Source organism: Lycium barbarum, chromosome 12 (genome assembly GCF_019175385.1).
Source record: "Lycium barbarum isolate Lr01 chromosome 12, ASM1917538v2, whole genome shotgun sequence".
NCBI lineage: Eukaryota > Viridiplantae > Streptophyta > Magnoliopsida > Solanales > Solanaceae > Lycium > Lycium barbarum.
Genome location: NC_083348.1, coordinates 64,608,816 through 64,630,883, shown reverse-complemented (window position 1 = coordinate 64,630,883; position 22,068 = coordinate 64,608,816). Strand labels below are relative to the sequence as shown.

General features: G+C 33.9%; 2 protein-coding genes across 2 annotated transcripts; one reads left to right on the top strand and one right to left on the bottom strand.

Moving 5' to 3' along the window:
* Positions 1–1,166: 1,166 nt before the first annotated feature.
* On the bottom strand, positions 1,167–2,621 carry LOC132623283 (stress-induced protein KIN2-like). The gene is made up of 3 exons (XM_060338018.1): positions 2,484–2,621; positions 1,740–1,808; positions 1,167–1,587 (listed from the first exon to the last, which is right to left on the bottom strand). Exons 1-3 carry the CDS (start codon positions 2,538–2,540, stop codon positions 1,513–1,515), a joined length of 201 nt encoding a protein of 66 aa, XP_060194001.1. The 5' UTR covers positions 2,541–2,621; the 3' UTR covers positions 1,167–1,512.
* A 2,241-nt stretch (positions 2,622–4,862) lies between these two features.
* Positions 4,863–7,222, top strand: LOC132624349 (uncharacterized). The gene is made up of 2 exons (XM_060339142.1): positions 4,863–4,871; positions 6,782–7,222. The coding sequence occupies exons 1-2, from the start codon at positions 4,863–4,865 to the stop codon at positions 7,220–7,222; spliced, it is 450 nt and encodes a 149-aa protein (XP_060195125.1).
* Positions 7,223–22,068: the final 14,846 nt, after the last annotated feature.

Genomic DNA, 22,068 nt, shown 5'->3' with positions numbered 1-22,068 from the left:
TTATTTGACTTTGTAGATAGTTTTTAAAATATTTGTTAGAATTTTAATACGTCAATTAGAAAATATGATTCTAGTTATTCAAAAACTCCAAAAAATATATAGTAAAAATATGACAAAATCTTAGGAGCTCTTGGTAAATATTTGATAAACAATACAAAGCTAAATTAAAAAATGTAGGATAATGTTCTTTAGATGAACAAGTCACTAACTTAGTTGAGCTAGATGATAATAAAATTCAAATAAGAAGAAGTGATATATCTGATGTAAGATATCAAGAAAAGGGAGATCATTAGACAACGAGAGCTTATGTTATTAAGACTCACTTGTCTTCCGGGGCTTGGGCCTACTACCAGAGATCCCATCAATATGGTAGGCCTTGATGATCTCCGAGATTTCTTCTTATGATAAACCAATATTCTTGTTATTGTTTCGACTCATATTCCCCAAAAAATGAATACTGCTCTAATAGCTCCAATAAATTAAATATGTGCATTAAGATACTTTTAAAAATGTTGCCTTAACTTTGAGTGTTCCTTAAAAGATACAATTTTTACTGTTAATGCCATCCCTTTATTTCGTATAAACATTATGGAGTATAGCGATTTGAGATACACATACATCGCACATGTTTAGAAACTAATTATGTATAATACATACACTATGAAATTTATAAATTGTATTGTAACAAAAATATTTTTTATGTATAACATATTTTTAAAAATTGTAACATGTATGTTCATTTGATTTCGGTTTGAATTTTTTAGTTAATACCATATTATACCAATTATGTTCGGGTTTTTTTTCTTCAATACCAAATCAAATCATTCTCAATTTTATTTTATTTTTGTTTGCTTGGGATTGTCAGTTTGATGCGATTTGTCAATTATTTTTGTACACTCCTAGGTACCGAGAGTATCCATCGATTATGTTTACCAAAAAGATATTTTCCTGGATTTCCTATACCAACGAACTTCGTATAGGTAAAGAATGATTATCGAGGGATATCCTCGACAATCCTCATCAGTAAAACAATCTTTTATTAAGTGAACCTACATTACGTTTACACTGGAGCTCTATTTTAGGGGTTAAGGACTAAAATGAGCTTTTATCATAACGGCGAGGTAATTTTAGACCATCTTAAATTCCCTAGGAGGCATGGACATTATTCTTTCAGTTCTCTTTACATGAAGTTCCATGGACAGAAATCATAATGCAATTGCGATAAATAAGCTGGGTGATTAAGGAGAATCAAGCTTTATTACTAGATAAAACCAAAAATAAATTAGCCAGGCATGACATTATTGCACTGGCACAGCTTCCTCCTCTTCTTCAATTCAGAAACATAAAACTTCTTAATTATGCTTAAACCTAAGTAACTGATTCTCCCCCCATTTCTGAATTAAAAGGTTCAAAATTAAAAAAAAAAAAAAAAAAAAAAAAGATAAAAAAGGTAGAGCGGATAGCTAGCCTAAATGTTGAACAAAGTTGTCCATGATGTGAGATCCATGTTTATTACTTGTTCATGCCAGTAGCATTTTTAACTGCATCTGCTGCCCCTTGAGCCGTGGCCTTCATTTGCTGCCCCGCCTATAAAAATGACATAAGAACAAACAAATTACACGATGTTGGTGTATACAAGTTAAATTCAAACCAAAGGAGTTACTCAGTAAATTAGAGAAACGTGAGAGTTCAATTATTTGATTGATGTGTAAAACAACAAATAATGAAAAATACAAAACCTGCTGCATTGTTTCTTGGGCAGACTGCGCAACATTGCCAGCCTTTTCCATCATCTGATTACCCTTTTCCTGATAGATATATAGCAAGAGTTTAAGTTCTATGTATTTACGTGTAAGTGCACAAATAGATCAGTTAAATGGTAACACAATTTAATAACACTAAATGGTATTCTAAAATAAATGATAAGTAGCATGTCATTACAGGTTAAATTAGACTAATGATGTAAAAATTTATTACACCATCAGTGTATATCTTAAATCCATATAACAAGAGTTTAAGTTCTGCGCATTCTGCGCACTAAAAATATATACAACAGATATTTACACAATCAGGTCACTTAAATGTTGTAACTCAATCTACAATAATAAAGAATGCTATACATCCTAAAATAAATGATAAGAAACATGTCATAAGAAGTAAAATACATAACTCCTATTTCTTAAATGAAAAGGTCTTTTGGCCACACTATTTTGGTCACAATGACCCAAATGAGGTAAATTCATATGATTATTTAGGACAAATTTAATAATTTATGTTTACTTAATGTCATTTCTATCTTTTTTTTCTCAAAGTTTATCTTAATTTAAAATTGTACAATAGAGGTTATGGTGATTTTTACATAAGTGTGGCCAAATTTGGGTCAAATTGGTGTGGTCATTTAGCAACTCTCGTTGTTAAAAATTCATTACAGCAGTGACAAGATATATAAGGGGGGGAGAAGCATGAAGAGCAATAATGCTGACCTGAGCTTGGCCCTTGGCCTGGCCAGCTTGGTAACCAATGTTCTGAGAATTATCCATATTTGGTTTGCTTTTGAAGTTAACAACAAATTAAACTGAAACTATGAATTTTTAGTGTAGTATTGGAGATTCCTATTGGGGATGGATACGTTTTTGCTTTGTATTTATAGCTGGTGAAACCCATTCGATGCTTGACACCTATAAATGTGTATAGGTTGAAAAAGCTTGGCCACATTCGAGTCTGATCCAACGGGAGCCTCAAGACTTGGAGGAAGATCTGTTATTACGCTGTTCCTGGCCAATCAAATCAGTATATGTAGTGATTATCTTTATGGTCGTTTAGTAATGGTATTGGAGCAATTAATCCCAACATAAAATTTCACATAAAATCTACAACAGTATTTGATCGGCTGCATTAGAAAAAATCATCTCATAATTAGTAGGAGTACAACGTTTGGTGGTTAGTATTAAGTAACACCAATATTGATTAATTATTCAAGAATGTAATATATTATTTTACACAAGATAGAATACGAAGTAAGAATACGTGTATTAATTAGCATTGTGGGAATTATGGATAGCTAGCTCTTATCTTTTTATCGATGCTTAGTTTGTGATTTGGCTCATCTCCGTTACATCTTCCCTCCATTTCCTCAAGTACATATTTAAATTAGTGACATTTAAAGGTCTGGATTAAATTAATTTGCTAAGTATATTTAACCATATAATGAAAAGGATAAGTTTTGGAAAAACATTGTTAACTTTGGTAAGAAGCTCTCTCTACACAAATTTTGTACCCATAAATAATACTATTAATAATTCTATTTTATTATTTTTTACCTCCAAACAGCAACTACGTTAATGTATTATTTTTTGATTTTCTTTAAATCATTTCCGTGATTACTTTGTACTCCCTCCACTCCTTAATCTTCGGACTGATCTCCCTGCTATTCTCGTTCCCTCTCCCTTGAGCTTTTCATCTCAGTCCCAAAAAAGTAATTACTGTACCATCTCTTTCCCAGAATTTCTAACAGTTATTTTATACAAATATAAAGATAATACCCAACAAAAAAAGTCATTCAATTAGAGAGCTGGGAATTGCCAGTCTACTCTCCTAATCATCTTTTAGCTTTTAATTTGGAAGATGAATCAAATGTATTTTTGGTGTTAAAAGAATTTTAAAAAAAATATATAGAATGATGATGGTAATTGCTTTAAAGGTTTATTCTGTTGATTGCTTTGAAGGTTGATGCCGTCAATGGTGTTGAGTAACATAGAGTAAAAATTGACGATCAATGGAAACAAGAACACCGGAAATCCTTTAACAAGGTCATAATTAAAAAAAAAAAAAAAAAAAAAAAAAAAAAAAAAAAACTGGTAGAGTAAATATAGAGTCCAAGTTGCCTTCTATGAGCCTGTTTGTTTGGATGGGCTTAAAAAAAGCAGCTTATAAGCTGTTAAAAAAAAATAAGTTGAGGTAGGCCAACTTATTTTTTTGGGCTTATAAGCTGTAAGTTGTTTTCAGCTTATAAGCTGCTTTAGATAAGCTAAGTCAAACGGGCTCAATTAATTTTTTGGGCTTATTTCAAGCACAAAATGGTTTTAAGCTGGCCAGCCAAATACTCAAAAAAACTGAAAAACAGCTTATAGGCAACTTATAAGCCAATCCAAACGGGCTCTATAACTATTTTTCTTATTTATAATTTAAATATTTAAAAGTAAAAATAATTGAAACTTGCCTATAATAGGTTGCTCGTGTAAAAAAAATGTTTCCACCGACAGTGGATGCTAGTTAAACTCGTATCAAAATTACCGTTGAACATCAACATTCAACATTAGTAATTCTTCACCACCCCACCCCGAACTGAAGTTCGTAGGACATTTGTTCCTATTTTTATGTTACTATTATTAATAATTGGATGTTGCTTTTGTTTAGTTTGTGATCTTTTCTTTTCTGAGCATTGCTAAACATGTCCAACAATTGCAAGACAAATTTCTAGTGAAGATGATGGCAAAGTCTATTCCTTTTTAGGGCAAAACAGCAATGCGCCTCCATGTCGGGCTAGATCATTGTGATTGTTTTGCTCATTTGAATATTATTAATTATGTCTAAATCTGATTGATTTTGACTTAGTAGTTTAAAATTTTCTATGTAAAGATATCTAAATTTATACAGACAAATAAATGTAACGCCGATGAACACTTTTTTCAAATGGAAAATGAAGATTTAATAATGCTGAACGGAAGAATTTGATTAGTAATAAGAATGAGATTCAGTTTTTTTTTTTCTTCTAAAGAAGTTTCAGTTTTATAGGGACGATCGGTGAGGTTTTACTAATGTTGATGTTCCACAATTTTGGGAGTAGCTCTGCTCCAGTGAAAATGGCTTCAGTAATTATTAATGGTAGCTTAAAATGATGACACGTGTTCATATCTTCTATATCTAATAGGAGAGGCAAAACAATATTAGCATGGCAAGTGTCATCACCACAAAATTCTAATTTTAAAATACAAAAACATAAAAAAAAAAAAAATGCAAATTCAGAGAAAAGGAAAATAACTGCCAATATCCAACTTATAAAAAAATTCAAACGTCACCCTCTTATTTAGACAGTTCCTCTCACGTCTCTTAATTAGCCAATAGGGCAATTTGTAACCTCCCTCTCTTACTCTTTCTGAAAACTTTTAAATGAAGCACAGTTACAGATCTTGCACGATCAATTAATATCTAAGTTTGGTTGAAATATGGACAAGAGGAAGTCAAAATCAAAAGATAAAGATCCAAACTTTCTGCAATAGTTTTGAGTTTTGAGGTTTCTTGCACGGTCGCGCATCGCGCTGATACAAATACTAGTTAGTTTTGGTTTAGTTTCAAATTCTATTTCTTTCGAAAAGAAAAAGGTAAAATTAACAAAATAGCTACCTATTAGAACTTTCCTACCAATTATAGCTTTATTTACCAACCGTAGCTACCTTTCCAGCTTTAAGTGTATGTTTTCGGGTTTATGTTTAACTCACAAATACACAGTCAAACAGTAAAAAAAAAAAACGCCTAAAATTATGCCTAATCAACTGTGTACCATTAAAGCTGTAATTAATCCTATATTTGGTAAATTCAAATTTTAGTTCCACAAAATCAGCACAAAACAATTTTCCTTCATCAATCAAATATTCAAAATCAAACGTAACCAAATTCAAATTTCAAAATCTACTGAACCTTCAATTACTCTGTTTTTTCAAAAAACAAAAAAAGATCACCAAGAAGATTATCGTTTGAGGTAATTCAATCAATACGTATTTGTTATATCAAAAATTTTGTTCATAAAGTTATGTCAATCTACTGTTTAGATTTTTTACCGTAAGAATCATGTATTTTCAACAATCTGTTGAAATTTGTTTTTTTACGAAAATTAAAAAGCTATAGATCATCGTTTCAGGTTGATCGATCAAATATATTATAGTGAATTTGAATAGGTGTATGTCAATCATCAAGTATTGTTTATCTGTTTTCAAATTTACAATCAAAATCACTAGTTTTGAAATTTATGAAAAAATTATTTGAAAAATACTTATCTTAAGGTGAATATGTTCTTAAATTGGTATAATTTCAAACAAAAACATCAATTATAAATCTCTTTAACATTACAGTTATAAATTTCATCTAGTATTTCTGTTATGTATTTGTCAAATACTACCGAGTATATTTTATGCAAACTGCAAATAAATTCAGTTTTTGGAAATTTTGATTGACATATTTAATGTTCTTAATGGTTTAAGTTGTTGAAACGAATTATGTATGTGTCGACTGTAAATTGAATAATTTGATGTTGTATTTTTGGTTTATATGTTACCTGTCAAAATTATACGTATTTACAGATACAATAACATAATTGAGTGTATGTTGTATTTGTAATGTTAATACTAACTTTTTTCAGATATGTATTTTTCAATTTAACAATATGATGTATGTTGTATTTGTCAATATTTACGTGTGATGTATGTTAAACCTGGCAGAATCTGATTTTTATTATAAATGTTGTTTTTTAATAAGGAACTCTGTTTTTTTTTTAATTGAAATGTATTTTTGATCTTAAAACAGTTTATATTGAAAAACCTTCAAATACATGGAGTTTTTTTTTTTTTTTGACAGATTGAAAAAAAAACATTTTAGTTTTTTTCTTAATCTGAAGACTGATTTTACGTAATGAAATCTTTTTTTTTTTATTGAATGTATTTTTGTTCTTAAAACAGTTTATATTGAAAGAAATTCAAATACATAATGTTTTTTTTTTGTTTGACAGATTGAACCATCAACAGAATTTGTGTACACGGTACATGATGGACGAAGGCGTTTCATTATTAATCTGAGTAACAAAACATGCAGTTGGCGTATGCTTCAATTAGATGAAATCCCATATCCGCACGCATGGGCTGTTATAAAACAGAAACATTTGGTTATTGATGATTATTGCTCTGATTTATTCAAGCTGGAGACAGTTGTAAAGACATACGATATTGCTGTGGATCCTCTACCAGACGAGCATGAATGGAAATTTTCAAAAGACATCTTGGATGAAGTGGTGTTGCCGCTGAGATACAAAAGACCACCTGGTAGGCCAAAAAAGAGGCGTGACAAACCTTTACATGAATTAATGGCTGGAAAAAAGAGACATGCTTGCAGTACTTGTGGACAAATTGGACACAACAGGCGTTCGTGTGGTTTTGAGCCCAGGAGGAAATGATCTGGTTTCAATTATGTTTTTATAGTCATACCCTTACTTAGGGAAATACTCCGAGTTTTTTTAAGAATAAGGACAAATGTGTCAATAATTTCTATTGACACTTATTATTTGTATTTCTATAATTCTTGTTTTGTATAAAATTTTGTCATAAAATTCATTGATTGCTGTCAACATATGTACAGATACATCTAGTTTACAGTATAAAAATCATCAATAATTCATGAATAGAGGTTAAACATGTTATACCCCATTTAAACCGGGTCCAAATTGAGTACAACATATTGGAGATTCCTATTTATTTATTTTTAAGGAGTCGCCACCTAATTGATTTTAAGGTGAATTAGGGCACCTAATTATTAACTAAGGTAAAGCTAACTAAACCTCTGTTAATGGTCTGCTCAATTTTAATTCTAGGTAAGGGTTCTAATTATCCTAAAGGGAAGGGGTTAGGCATCCTCTAGGATCTGTTAACTACGGTTATCCGGCCAAACTTAGGTTAATTAATTTAGATTAAATATAATGCTTAAATCTTAAGAAAATAGGTTGTAAATGTTATTAAGGTTTTAAAGGAAAATATAATAATGCTATTTAAACTAACTTGTAGAAATACATAGTAGTCCACTTAAAAATAAAACTTATAAATGTTGTTAAGCTTTAAATAATAATGTTATTTTAAAAATGAGATTTGCAAAATATAATTATTTGCATATGAATAGAAGCTTTTTAATAGAAAACCTAGCCAATTTAAACTTGGGATAAAATGACATTATATGAGTATAGTGGTGTAGGAAATCTAGACTTGTTATAAATAGAATGCAAAAAGGTTTAAAATAATGTAAATGAAGCTTTAAAATTCAATTGGTTAGATATGCTTACTTAATCTAAACTATTTTATAAATAGAATGCAAAAGGTGATGTATTTTCTTTCTCTTTCTTATTAACTTTATTTAACTATGTTTGGCTAAATATATATATCATCGGATTAATCTAAAACGTTCATGAAATGCACTGGGATTAATATTTGCATATTAGGGCATTTTGAAATTTTAAGGTAGTAAGTATAAATCATGATTCCCTTTAGCTTAAATATATAATTATGCTATTTTGTAAATCAATTATTCTAAGAAAGATAAATATTATAGGTATTATAAATAATTTTAACGTAGAATAAAAGAGAATGAAACTTGGAGAATTAATTGTTAGTCTTCCTAACTACCCATCACTAAAACTAAACCTACTAATTCATCTAAATTAAGAAAATAAAACAAAATAAAGAGTTAGTCATGCAATACAAATTAAATGCACAAAAAATAAAATAGAAGGGCCAATAAGCTAAATGGGCTCAGCCCATTTTTAAGGACTGCTGCTGCTGTTTTTTTTTTATTGGGCTTTGACCCAGAACTTCATTTTTCTATTCCCTTGGCTGCGGACAGAACTGGACAGAGGAGGAATAATATTTTCGTTGGGCCTTGGCCCAACACCGAATGCGGAAGACGAGTCCTCCGGACTCGTATGCGAAGGTCATGCATAAAAATGAAAGGAAACGGATTAGTATATAATAAAGACTATGGCCTAAATAAAGAAACCAAGTATACGGATTGAATCGGCATATAACCCAATAATAGGACACTTAGAGAAAAATGTTCAACCCAAATAAGGTAATGATAAGGAAACAAACTAAAGCCCATGCAATCACTGAATAAACGTAGGCCAAGTAGGGTCATATTCAATATTTTTTGAACAGAGGCTTAGCGAATAAAGAAAGGAATTCTCCAAAATTATCAACACTTAATAGTAGAATTAACTGTCTAGAATGATATGTTCAATATACATTAGATATACCATCATATACATGTTAAGATAAATGTACAGGGTTGCATATATTCTGTGTATATGAGTATATGCCCTCGGTATACTACAGCAATTTAGTCACATAAGAAAAGAAATAGGAAAGAGCAATCATGCTAAGTTTAACACACAAAGAACCCTATGTAGGCATCATCAAAGGACCAAAATGAAAACAAACAAACCAGCAGACCATATGATTAGTTGTTGGTACAGATTTCAGAAAGTAACAAATTAAGCTTCAAGTAAAAGAAAAAACGATTTAAAAGCTAGTGAGCAGATATTTCACATTGCGGCAGATTAGAAGTTAACTTAACAAGATGCTAGATATAAATGTTCCAAAAGTGCACAAGCAGGTTTCTAACTACATGAAAGCTCCAAATAACAAATTAACAGAAAAAACAGAGAACCCATATCCTCAATACAACATTCAACCACAAGGAAATATTCAAAACAATTCAAGCCGAATGACTGCTAAATAAGTCCAGCTATTCCACCACCAATTAAGATTCTGTAAGATTTTGGGCAGACTCACTGCCAACAGATCTATCAGAGCCAAAAAATGCTCATTTTTTACTTAACGATAAACGAATTAATTCCTTACCCCTTTTTAAAATCAAACGACACTATGTACACATTCAACAAGAATAAACTTATATTTCAACTAAGAGAGTAAAGCAATATTCATATCTAATTCAATGGGCTCACACAGTTCCGGAACAGACGCATGCTAAACATGGATAAACTTAGGCTAGGATAATATAGAAATATACTTTGACTAGGCTAAGCCAAACAAAGACCCAATCATGCTTAACTATAAAAACTCATCGCGTACCGCTTCATTGGATTAAACTAATTTACGCAGGTTAGGCAATTCAATTACTAAGCAAAACAAGGAGTCTTTCTCCTTCGACTATGTTCGCAATTTCAACAACCAAATCATGTAATATATATTTATCTTTATTAAAACTGATCAGGCTAAACATAGTACAATTCTTCAACAAATGAAACAATGAATCTATATCAGCGTAGCAACTAGTCGCGGCCAACCACATAAACAGCCAATGAGGAATAAGAAACAACCAAAACAGCATACATAATTCTATTTCTTGATACAACTAAACTAAACAAAACGTAACTAACCTACTTAAACAAACTGGACTATCTTAACATCTATAGACATGCTGAACTACTTAGTTTAAACAACAACACGCAAAGCAGTAAACTAACTACGCTAAACTCAAGGTAACATACAAGGCATGGCTCAGCTATATAAACTAAATTAACTTACCACATAAGCATCCAAACATCATTTTAAATGAAAGAAACTATGACTTTTAGCTTAAAATACAGAAACATACAGAAATCCAATGCATAAAATAAATGAGGAAAAAGAGGATTGTTACCTTTTTCGAGTGCAGCGAACTGGATTTTAAGCCTTCGATCTACACTCGAACACCACAAAGATCAAACTCGCGTACACTCGGACTCGAAATAACTCCGGAGGCAAACGAAAACAAAAATGACTTATATCCTAGAAAATTGCAACTGCTAAAGTTGATATTTTCTTAGGGGGAAATTTCGGGTGGCTGACTAGAACTTGTGTTTCTTTAGAGAATTTTAGCGACTGGAAAAAAAAGAAGACGACCTAATTCTTCAGGAATTTCACCACTAAAAAAAAAACCCCTCATATGACTGGAAAAACGACTATTTATAGGAAAATATTAGGTTTTTGGAGTTCAACGATTTGGGCGGGATCTTTGGTCAAAACGCTCCACTCCAAATCTTTTGTCAGAAAAAGAAAGGAGTGGACAAAATATAATTAAAATTCCCGTACTCGAAAATAAAAAAGAGACTGATAAAACTGATTTGAAGTCGCAAGTAGACAAAGCTCATCAATGATGTTTCAGATCGAGACAGAGAGAAAGAAAGAGAAAACAAAATCTCACCCCCTTCAACCGTTGAAAAACTGACGGGAAAGTACAAAACATTAATTTCTCTTCCCAAATTTGGCCATGCATGGCTTGGATGAGGCGAAATCATTCTGTGATTTCGCCATTTTCTTGAGGAGAGAGAGAGAGGGAAAGGGAAGAGAGAGAGGAGTCGGGGGGTGCGTGTGGCGCTGAAGAATGAAACCCTAGTGGTTTATTATGTTCTAAAAAGAGTCGGGTCGGGTCCAGGTAATGGATAGTGGGTTGCGGGCTGGTGAGTTTAAAAGGTGGGCTGGGTCGGTTTATGGATGTAGTGGGCTGAGTTGAATATTAAAATGTGGGTTGGTTTCACTAATTAGGCCTTAGTTGGGCTCGGATTTGAGTCTAAATTAAATAAAAGCCCTTTCTTCAATTAATTATATATTAGCAGGTGCCTAAATATTATTTAATATAAAAGTATGTATCTATTAATGCTCGAATAAAAAATAAAATTATATGACGTCGTAATAGTCGTGCGAAATATTTTTTAAAGTTCGACAGTGAATAAAAAATATTATTTAACAGCGCGAAAATAAATGTGATGTGTGTGCATATGGTGCTAAAAATGCTGAAATGATTATAAGGCGAATTATAATAATGCCGGTGACAAAATAATAATAATAATAATAATAATAATAATAATAATAATGACGATGATGATGATAATAATAATAATGATAATAGTAGTATTAGTAACAGTAATAAAATAAAGATAATAACAATAGTGACCGCAACAGGATAATGAACGCTGGTATTAATAAAAGCTAATAATTATAGTAAAAATATAAATACTTATTTTTTTTAAATTGCACAAAAAATACTAGAAGCGTAAGTAGATATTTTGTAGGAAAGGCGGGACAAAATTGGGTGTCAACAAAACAGACATTGAGATTAAATTTGACATTATAACATACTTGAGTAAATAACTATGTATGTCAGTTCAAGAAACTTAATGTGAATACTTGAAGATTGTTTTTCTGTTCATTCAACCATACGACAACCATATAGTATGTGCATTACAAGAACATTAGGTTTTTATATAAAAAAAAAATGATATGTATTTTTAGCTGTTAAGTTGAAAAAAAATTATGTATTTGTAAAATACATAGTTTATATAGATGTTAATGATGTTAGTATTTGAAGGCCACTTTTTGATATTCAATGAAAGTTTCTTGTTTCTGAATAGTATGTTCAACAGTTAAATAATTGTCAACATTAATAGTAATCTTAAAAAAAAAAGCTGCACATTCATTTCACAAAATTATAATCCAACATCAATCTAATACATCTAAAACAACAAACTAGCTACTAAAGAAAAAAAAAGAACAAAAACATCGTTTATCCTATCATAATTGTTCAAACATCATGAACATCAACAGTGTTGTAATCTATCTCAGTCCTAATTGGTCTTGGTGGAACCTCACTATCAGTCTCAGCATTGTTGGCCAACTTTACTTCGGCGTATCTCGACAAAAGAGTGTCATATCTCATACGCAGCATATGTGCATCAATATTATCTGACATACTCCCAGCCGTTGGAGGATGTTTCAACATGAATTTAGATCCCTGAAAACATAATTAATAATATGAGAACAAATACACATCATATACTAAAAAATACATATAACTGAATGTTAAAAAAAACACAAAAAAATAAATAAATTACTGGTTCTTAAAATTTTAAAAATACAACACAAAATAAACATACATACTTTAGAAAAAATGTTCCCATAAGAAGCAAGTTAAAAAAACAACCCAAAATACATAAACAACAAAACATATATATTTAGACCTAAATTTTATTTCCAGAAAAATAGACATACATATAATGAAAAAAATCTGAGAAAATACTGGATGTCAACAAATACACAATAAAAACTGAAAAATACAACATCTATCTCGCAAAGACATACGAGTCTCACAATTAAAAAAAATCAACACATACATTCATATAGATTAACGTATGTGTTTAAAACATAAATATAAACTGAAAATATGATAAATCCGCTCAACATGAAAATCAAAAAAAGAATAATCAAAACATACATTCATAAAAAATTACGTATGTGTTCAAATACATAATCAAAAAATGAAAAAAAAATTGAAAAAATACTTGATTCTTCACTGATAATTTTGCTGCTGGTAAATCTTCATCAACAACAACATTCTTCCCCTTTTTAGCATAATCAACTCCAGATGTATTTCTCCTCTCTGATGTTGTAACAGAAGCTTTTTTCAGTCTCAGAAATATATAGTTGAAGACTCGCTTTTCTCTTAGGATCATGTATTTTCTTTGATCTAATCTCAGCATATTCTTTCTCAGCAGAAGCTGAATCAACATTGATTTTTTTGTTGAGAAATACCCAAATCAAAGGTCGGAAAATCTAAATTTTGAACACTATGTGTTATACCTCTAGTTACTCTCCTATTAGGTGTGGTTTGATCAGCCATTAGAAGAATGATTTAGTGATTAACACCTGAAAATTAAACTTTGATTTAAGTTAAAATTATAAGAACAATAACATTAAAAAATGAAAAATACACAATATATATAAAAATACTTACACAAATACACAACAAACCAAGAATTTAGGGCACAAAATCGTGGTTGAATCATGGATGAAACGTGATTGAAGGTTGAAAGTAATGGAAAAAAACTAAAGAGAAAAAAACGGCTAAAATTTTGAGTAATTAAAGAGAGAGAATCCTAATTAATGTGTGAGTATGTAATTGTACCGTTAAAAGGGGGAACAGGGATTGGGCAACGTGATTTTAGGTGTATTTGTGTATGTTTTACCTTTTTTTTCCATGGTAGCTATAATTGGTAATATTGAAAAGTTTTAAGTTATTATTAATAATAAAAACAAATGGTAGTTATGTTCATTAAATATGGTTAAAAAGAAGCTATGACAAGTAATTTTTCCAAAGAAAAATCCTTTTATTATAATCTATAGGTTCAAATATTAAGATATAGTGACAAAAAATAAAACTCAAAACAAGAAATTTTAATACTACATCAATAATTAACCAGCTATCAAATAAAAAACAATAAGTTTTTAATATATTATTTAAAGAAATAAAAAACAGTCATGCTCAATTAAGTTAAATAATTAACGAAATTAAATAAGAGGAAAAGAACAGATCACACATTTCAAATGCAGCTTCCATATTTTGTTTCTAAGTTCTTACCAACTAAATTAGAGAAAATTACACTGTATGTTAATTGGGACAACAATGCTATCAAAATTGACCCTTTTTTTTTAATTCTTACAAAAAATGACCCAAACTTCTATCTCTCTCTCTGCCTTTGTATATGTTGATATATGTTGGTATAAGTGTTTGTATATGTTTGTATATGTCTATATATATTTGTATTTTTGGACTATTTTTTGTAATGTAAGTGACCAACTTGTATATTTCTAAAATTTTCCTATTAAATTATGGGGACTAAACCAAAACAATCCCAATCTTTAAAATTAATATGGACATGTGTGATCATTTTAAGCTACCCGTTGGCATCTACTGGAGCCATTCGCACTGGAGCAGAGTTTCTCCCCACAATTTTAATACTTGAATGTAAAAATTATAAAATTGTTATATGATAAAGGCTATAAAGTAAACACACCAAAGACAAATATATAGAAAGAGATTGATATAGTATTCAATATTTAACTTAAGAGAGATTTCATTGTCTATCTAATATTTAACAAATGAACTCCTATTTATAGGGGAAAATGCTTGATGGCCAAGGAATTAGCTTGGTGGCCAAGCTAATTAATTTGCTCTCCAAGTTAATTAATGGACATACATTTTATAATAACTATTTACAACAAAAATAAAATTAATGATATTAATTGGTACCAAAATTTGTGGAGAGATAGTTATTTCTTACCAAAGTTAAAGTGTTCTTTCTAAAATTCGTCCTTTTTAAGCTATAACTATCATTAAGATTTCTATTAAATTAATCTACTCTAGACATTTAATAAATAAGTCAGACAAGTGTCACTAATCTAAATGTGTATTTGAGGAAATGGAGAGAAGCCAAATTAATGATTCTCATAAATAGCCACTTTTAGTGTCATTATATATATATATATATATATATATATATATATATATATATATATATATATATATATATATATATATATATATAGTGTGTGTGTGTGTGTGCGCGCGCGCGTGTGCGCTCATACAAATTAATAAGAAAGTCAACAAAAGAAAGAAAAAAACAAGAGATTCGACGGGAACTGAATAGATCATTTAGCAACAAGTGAAGAAGCTCTGAGAATTGGAGAGTTCCTAAACTTCAATAATTTTCTGATCTTCAAGCAATGTTTCTTGAAATACAACAACATATCTAGTGAAATCTCACAATGTGGGTTCTAGAGAGGGTAAAGTGTACGCAGACCTTACCCCTATCTCGAAAGATAGGAAGGCTGTTACTGAAAGACAAGCAATGTTTCTTGAAATCTAGGTCATTTTTTCTTGTATGAGTTTCAAATTTCAAAATACTATCATCGATTTTTTTTTTCTTGCATAAGTTCAAACTCTAGAAAGTATTAATGAAGTTAATGTAACAAAACTAACTTGCTTCATTTTTAAGTTCCCCCCCCCCCCCCCCTTTCCCCCCAACCCCCCTTATTTTTTTTTTAGGTTAAAAAAAATGATACCAAGTGGTCATTTTTAAGTTGTGTCCATTAAAAGAATGTTTTGCAACAACTGACTATATTTCAATTAGCAACCCGGAAAAAAAAAATTGATAACCCTTACTGGCCTAATAAGTTGAGGTGTTAAAACAGGTTGGTCCAGTCTAACCCAATCTAGTCCTACAGGGTCAAAGAATTATATGGGCTAGCCCTTTCAACCGAAGGCCTGTAAAATGACAGTCCAATCCAACTCTAAGCGGGTTGTGTGGGCCAGGATAGGCCACCCCTTTAAGTTTTTTTTATTCTTTCGAAATAGCATTCTTTAAGTAATTTTCAGTACAATTTGAACAAGAAATTTTTTGCAATCTGAAATAAAATCCTCTACCACCCCGTTCTTGCACGAACTCTTATTACAGAAACAAAATAAATTACTTTATTTGTTCCACAGTGCAACCTTGTAAACCCGTTGAAACTATTTTAAATTGAACCTGATGGTGGTAGTTTCTCTTCTTCTCTTACACGAATGGTTAGAACCAGCTGCCATAGCCAAAACAGTAATAAGATTAATATTGCTATTCCTATTGAAGTTGTGGTAGTAAGACATGATTAACAAGCCCGTTGATCAATCGACTAATCCATGATTAGATTGACTAGCCCCTTTTCTTACCTCCTGGATTGAATAGCATTTGTGTGTTATCAAGAATTGATCCTCCACCAGGTTGAGGTTGAAATGAATAATCATCGTTGCCCAGTGGGTTCTTTCGTCACTAATCCAAGTCACATATAAAAGAAATTAAACATAATATAGTTTTTAAGACTAAAAAGTATAACTCCAGTTTTTAATTTACTACTTAGTAGTAAGTACATTTTTTTTCATTACTTTGAATCTTTTCGTCTAATTTACTCATATTTTTTTAAAAAATTAATTAATTATTCTTTTCTGGCTTCAAGGGCTGGCTGCAGCTCAACCCTTGAGGTTGACGGGCCAAGAGAGGCTACGCTATTGAGCTTCACTTCTAAATGGGTCAAAGAAATCTTAACTCAACCCTACTTAAATAAAGAGTTGGGTTGGGTGGGCCAAGCCCATTTTGAAGGCTCTAAATAAGGTCAGGGAGAAGTGCAATATTCATATATATATATATATGCGCCCCTGTTTAAAATTTAATCAGGGCTTGCTAATAATTTGAAGTCTAGAAAGCATTTCTAGAAAGATATTGTCCGCTTTTCCTCCTCCTCCTCTTCTTTTTTTCTAGCTTTTTCCACACTTATATTATATCGCTTTTTTTTGTTGCACACACGAAAGAGAGACTGAGCGGAGACACTACCTCATCGAAAGTTTTAATCAATGTATATGTGTATATAATCTGAAAGAACCAGAATATGCCTACATATTATATATGACATGACATCTCTTAGCACTAAGTACTCTGTTAGACCCCCAAGTTCGGACTTAGACGCATGCGGGCGAGGGCAGTGTCAAGGGCTTGTACATTTCCCCTTGAGATGGGCCTATGTGGTTGTTGGAAGCAATGTGCGGGGTCGCATGCCTATGGAATGGTGTGCAGCTAAGTCAAGGTGTTTGGGTATTGGCAAAGCAGCTTGACGAATGTCAGTGGCACGGACAGGCGCATGGCACCAGACGGGCATGCGTGCAGGCAGTAGGTTGGCACAGGCAGATATGGGCATTGACATGGGCTGGCTGGGGCCAAGGCAGATGGGAAAGGTAAAGGGTTGGCATGGTGTTGGCATGGCATTGGCATAAAGATGGGCGAAAAATATTCTAAGTGTTGGGCGAAGCTATGAGGCGAAAATCAGGCTAAGGCACGTGCGAGGCACATGAGCGAGGCATGCCGCAGCACATGCAGAAGGGCCATGCTCACGGCACATGCGTCGGTTACACAGTGTGCGCGGCATGTGCGACGGTTAGGGTCGGTTTTTTAAGGATTTGCCTACATGGGCGAAATGTTAGGCTTAGGATCTGTATGCCATTATCCCAATGTAACTGCTGGCACATGCCATGCACGCCCCTCCCCTTGTAACTGCTTGTAACTGCCTGGCAGGTTTGTAAAGTAGACATAATTTGGCTAAGGCATTATTCAGTTTTGTTAGCCTCTAAATTCGTGAGTCCTTTTGTATATCTGAGAGATAATAAAAAGTTTAGGCATTGCCTGTAAACATTGTGTGTTTCTTTCATTGTGTTTGGCCCGAAATTAAATTTAAGTGTCAAAAGTGAGTGTGTGCGCGAAGGCTGAAGTTGGCTGTGACGCTGAAAAAAATCACCCCTGTTTCTACTGGTATCAGAGCGTGGTTACGTTCGTGACACGATGGCTTGCGGAAGTAGTACGTACAATGAATTGAGGAATAGATTGGCTGCCTTAGAGGCACTGGTGGGAATGGCTGAAAACGCTGATGATGTGACGTCTATAATCAGTCGCATTTATGGCTTGAACACGGAACTCGCTCAGTTTCGTGAGATTATGACAATAAGAACAACGGGATATGATGAATTTCGTGAAGAAGCCTTGGTTCAGATCGAGAATCTGAAAAAGGCAAACGAAACTCTGAACTTGGAAGTGGTAGTGCTGCGGAGGGCAATGGCTGGTTCTAACGCAGGCCATGAGGCAGAACGTTCCAAGGTGAAGATCCCTGAACCTAAAGCCTTTACTGGTTCAAGATCTGCAAAGGAATTGGAAAATTTTCTGTGGGATATGGAACAGTACTTCACAACTGCCCGTATTTCTGAGAACGACAAGTTAAGTATCACCACTATGTACTTGACTGGTGATGCGAAATTATGGTGGAGGACCAGGGATGCGGATGATATGAGTGCTGGCAGGCCAAGGATCGATACTCGGGCCAAATTGAAGAAGGAAATGCGTGATCAGTTCCTTCCTAGCAATGCATCTTGGATTGCTAGGGATCACTTGAAAAGATTGAGGCAAACATGTTCAGTTCGTGACTATATCAAGGAATTTACTTCTTTGATGTTAGACATCCAAAATATGTCGGATAAGGATAAATTGCACAACTTCATTTCTGGGATGCAAGCATGGGCCCAAAACGAACTTAGGAGACAGAACATGAAAGATATCCCAAGTGCAATTGCAGCGGCAGATTCGTTGGTAGATTTTCGCTCAACACGTGTTCCATCTGAAATTCCCACTTCTTCTAAGTCCAAGAAAAAGATTGAAAAGAAGGGGGAGTGGAAGAAGGAAGGGCGGAAAGAAGGTGCTGACAAAGGAAAGGCTGTTGCGGACGTTGGAAATTCAAAGAACAAGAAAAATTCAGCGAGTGACAAAGGTTGCTGGACTTGTGGAGGGTCTCACTTGGCCAAGAATTGTCCACATCGTGAAAGGGTGAATGCTATGCTTGCGGGGAATGTAAATGCAAACGAGGAAGATGTTGTAGTTGCTGCTTTGGCAACCCACTTGGTTTACTCTTGAACAATCAAATTTCATTAGTGAACACGATGGGGGAGTCATCTAAAATCCTCATTCTTCGTTGCTGCACATTGAGATGAAGGTTGACGATAGAGTGTTAGTGGCGATGGTGGATACTGGAGCTACTCACACTTTTATTAATGTCAAACTGGCTGCGAAATTCGGACTCAAATTGACAAAGAGCCCGAATTATATGAAAACTGTGAACCAGGTGGCCCAACTGATTGAAGGTATGGCGTATGACGTGAGGGTACTTGCCGGACCTTGGGCTGGAAACACAGTTTGATGGTGATTCCGTTGGGAGATTTCGATATGATACTTGGAATCGATTTCTTGAGGAAGAACTGCTTCGTTCCAATGCCCTACTTGGATGGAGTTATGGTGATGCAAAAAAATATGGCGGGGTTCATAAAGGTTGTTCATCCATATGGCGAGGCAGAAAAATTGAGCAAGTACAAGAGCCCCATTATTTCTGCTATTTCGGTTGAGAAAGGCTTAAAGAAAGGTGAAGAAACTTTCCTTGCTGCTTTGGTTGAGATAAAACCTGATGTAAAGGTAGAGGTGCCTGATTGTGAGGCACAGGTTTTGGGGGAATGTAAAGATGTTATGCCACTTGAACTCCCTAAAAAGTTGCCACCAAGGAGGGATATTGATCATAAGATTGAGTTGCTGCCGGGTTCTGTTGCTCCTGCACAAGCTCCTTATCGTATGGCTCCTAATGAGTTGGCTGAATTGCGGAAACAATTGAATGAGTTGCTAGATGCGGGTCTGATCAGCCCTCAAAGGCTCCGTATGGTGCACCTGTTTTATTCCAAAGGAAACAGGATGGGTCAATGAGAATGTGTGTGGACTATCAGGCGCTGAACAAGGTGATTGTGAAGAACAAGTATCCTATTCCATTGGTGCAGGACCTCATGGACAGATTGTGCAAGACAAGTTGGTTCACTAAGCTAGACATCAGGTCTGGATATTGGCAAGTAAGAATAGCAAAGGGTGATAAGTCAAAAACAACGTGTATAACTAGATATGGCTCATATGAATTTCTTGTAATGCCATTTGGGCTGACTAACGCCCCGGCTACTTTCTGTAATTTGATGAACACTGTTTTATTTGAGTACCTAGATGATTTTGTTGTGGTGTACTTAGATGACATTATAATCTATAGCTGCTCGTTGGAAGAACATGTAAGCCATTTGAAAATGGTACTGTCTCGGTTGCGGGAGTACAAGCTTTGTGTAAAGATGGAGAAATGCGAGTTTGCTCAACAAGAAATCAAGTTTCTTGGGCACTTGGTTAGCCAGAACCAAGTGAGGATGGACCCAAAGAAGGTGCAGGCTATTGTTGATTGGCAGACGCCGCAGAGTGTGAAGGACTTGAGGTCATTCCTTGGGTTGGAAAAATATTATCGCAAGTTCATTGCAGGGTATTTAAAGAAGGCTACTGTTTTGACTGGTTTGCTGAAAAAGAACGTGGTGTGGGCGTGGACTGAAAAATGTGATGGTGCATTCAACTTGTTGAAGGAGGCCATTGCTTCAGAACTCATACTAAGGCTGCCTGATTTCGAATTGCCCTTCGAAGTGCATACTGATGCTTTTGACAAGGCTGTAGGAGGCGTGTTGGTGCAAGAAGGTCACCCCGTGGCCTTTGAAAGTAGAAAGTTGAATGAAGCGGAACAACGATACTCTACTCATGAAAAGGAGATGGTTGCTGTGGTACATTGCTTGCAGACTCGGCGTGTATATCTGCTAGGGACAAAGTTTGTGGTGCGGACGGACAATGTTGCTAATACTTACTTTAAAACGCAACGCAAGCTGAGTCCCAATCAGGCCCGTTGGCAAGAGTTCTTGGCTGAATATGACTTCATGTGGGAGCATAAGCCGGGGAAACACAACCAGGTTGCTGATGCTTTGAGTAGAAAAGAGGTATTCGCTGCTATATATTCAATTTCTCGATTGGAGTCTGATTTTATTGATAAGATTAGACTGTGTGCTGCAAATGATTCATTATACACTAAGTTAATGAGTCAAGTTAAAAAGGGGACAGTGCGGAGGTATTGGATCGAGGACGATATGCTCTATTTCAAAGGGGGGAGAATCGTGGTACCTCAAGGTGGTGGATTGAGTAAAGAACTAATGAAAGAGGCGCATGACACTACTTGGGCTGGACATCCGGGTGTTGAACGGATGTTGGCGTTGCTGTCTAGGGTGTATTTCTAGCCAAAGATGGAAGATGATGTTGAAGCTTATGTGAAAACTTGTCTGGTTTGTCAACTAGATAAAACTGAGCGCAAGAAGGAAGCGGGTTTGCTGCAGCCTCTTCCTATTCCTGAAAGGCCTTGGATGTCTATTTCGATAGACTTTGTTAGTGGGTTTCCGAAGGTAAACGGTATGGCATCAGTCATAGTGGTGGTGGACAGGTTCTCAAAGTATGCTGTTTTTATTGCTGCCCCCAGTTGTGTGTTCATCGGATGTTGTTGCAGATTTGTTTTACAAAAATGTGGTTAAGTTCTTTGGTGTACCAGCTGATATCATCAGTGATAGGGATACTCGGTTCGCGGGTCGGTTCTGGACTGCTTTGTTTAATATGATGGGAACTGATTTGAAATTTTCTACGGCGAACCATCTTCAAACTGATGGGCAAACTGAAAGAATTAATCATTTGTTGGAAGAATATCTGAGGCACTTTGTGACAGCAAGTCAGCGGAATTGGGTGGACTTATTGGACAGTGCACAATTTTGTTATAATTTGCATAAGTTGTCGGCAACGAAGATGAGCCCGTTTGAGTTAGTCGTAGGCAGACAGCCTATGACTCCACTTGATGTTGCTGAGCAAAAGACTCAAGGGAAATGCCCTGCTACCTATCATTATGTCAGGGACAAGCAAGAAGTGCTTGTAGAAGCGCAAGACAGTTTGCGCAAGGCCCAGAAACGGATGAAAAAGTA

What these genes read in the sequence shown, in the direction of transcription:
- LOC132623283 (XM_060338018.1), bottom strand. Translation starts at nt 2,540, where the DNA reads ATGGATAATTCTCAGAACATTGGTTACCAAGCTGGCCAGGCCAAGGGC. An exon ending in AGGCCAAGGGCCAAGCTCAG is followed by an intron (nt 1,809 to 2,483) that starts GTCAGCATTATT and finishes TATATCTATCAG; the next exon opens with GAAAAGGGTAATCAGATGAT. An exon ending in CCCAAGAAACAATGCAGCAG is followed by an intron (nt 1,588 to 1,739) that starts GTTTTGTATTTT and finishes TCATTTTTATAG; the next exon opens with GCGGGGCAGCAAATGAAGGC.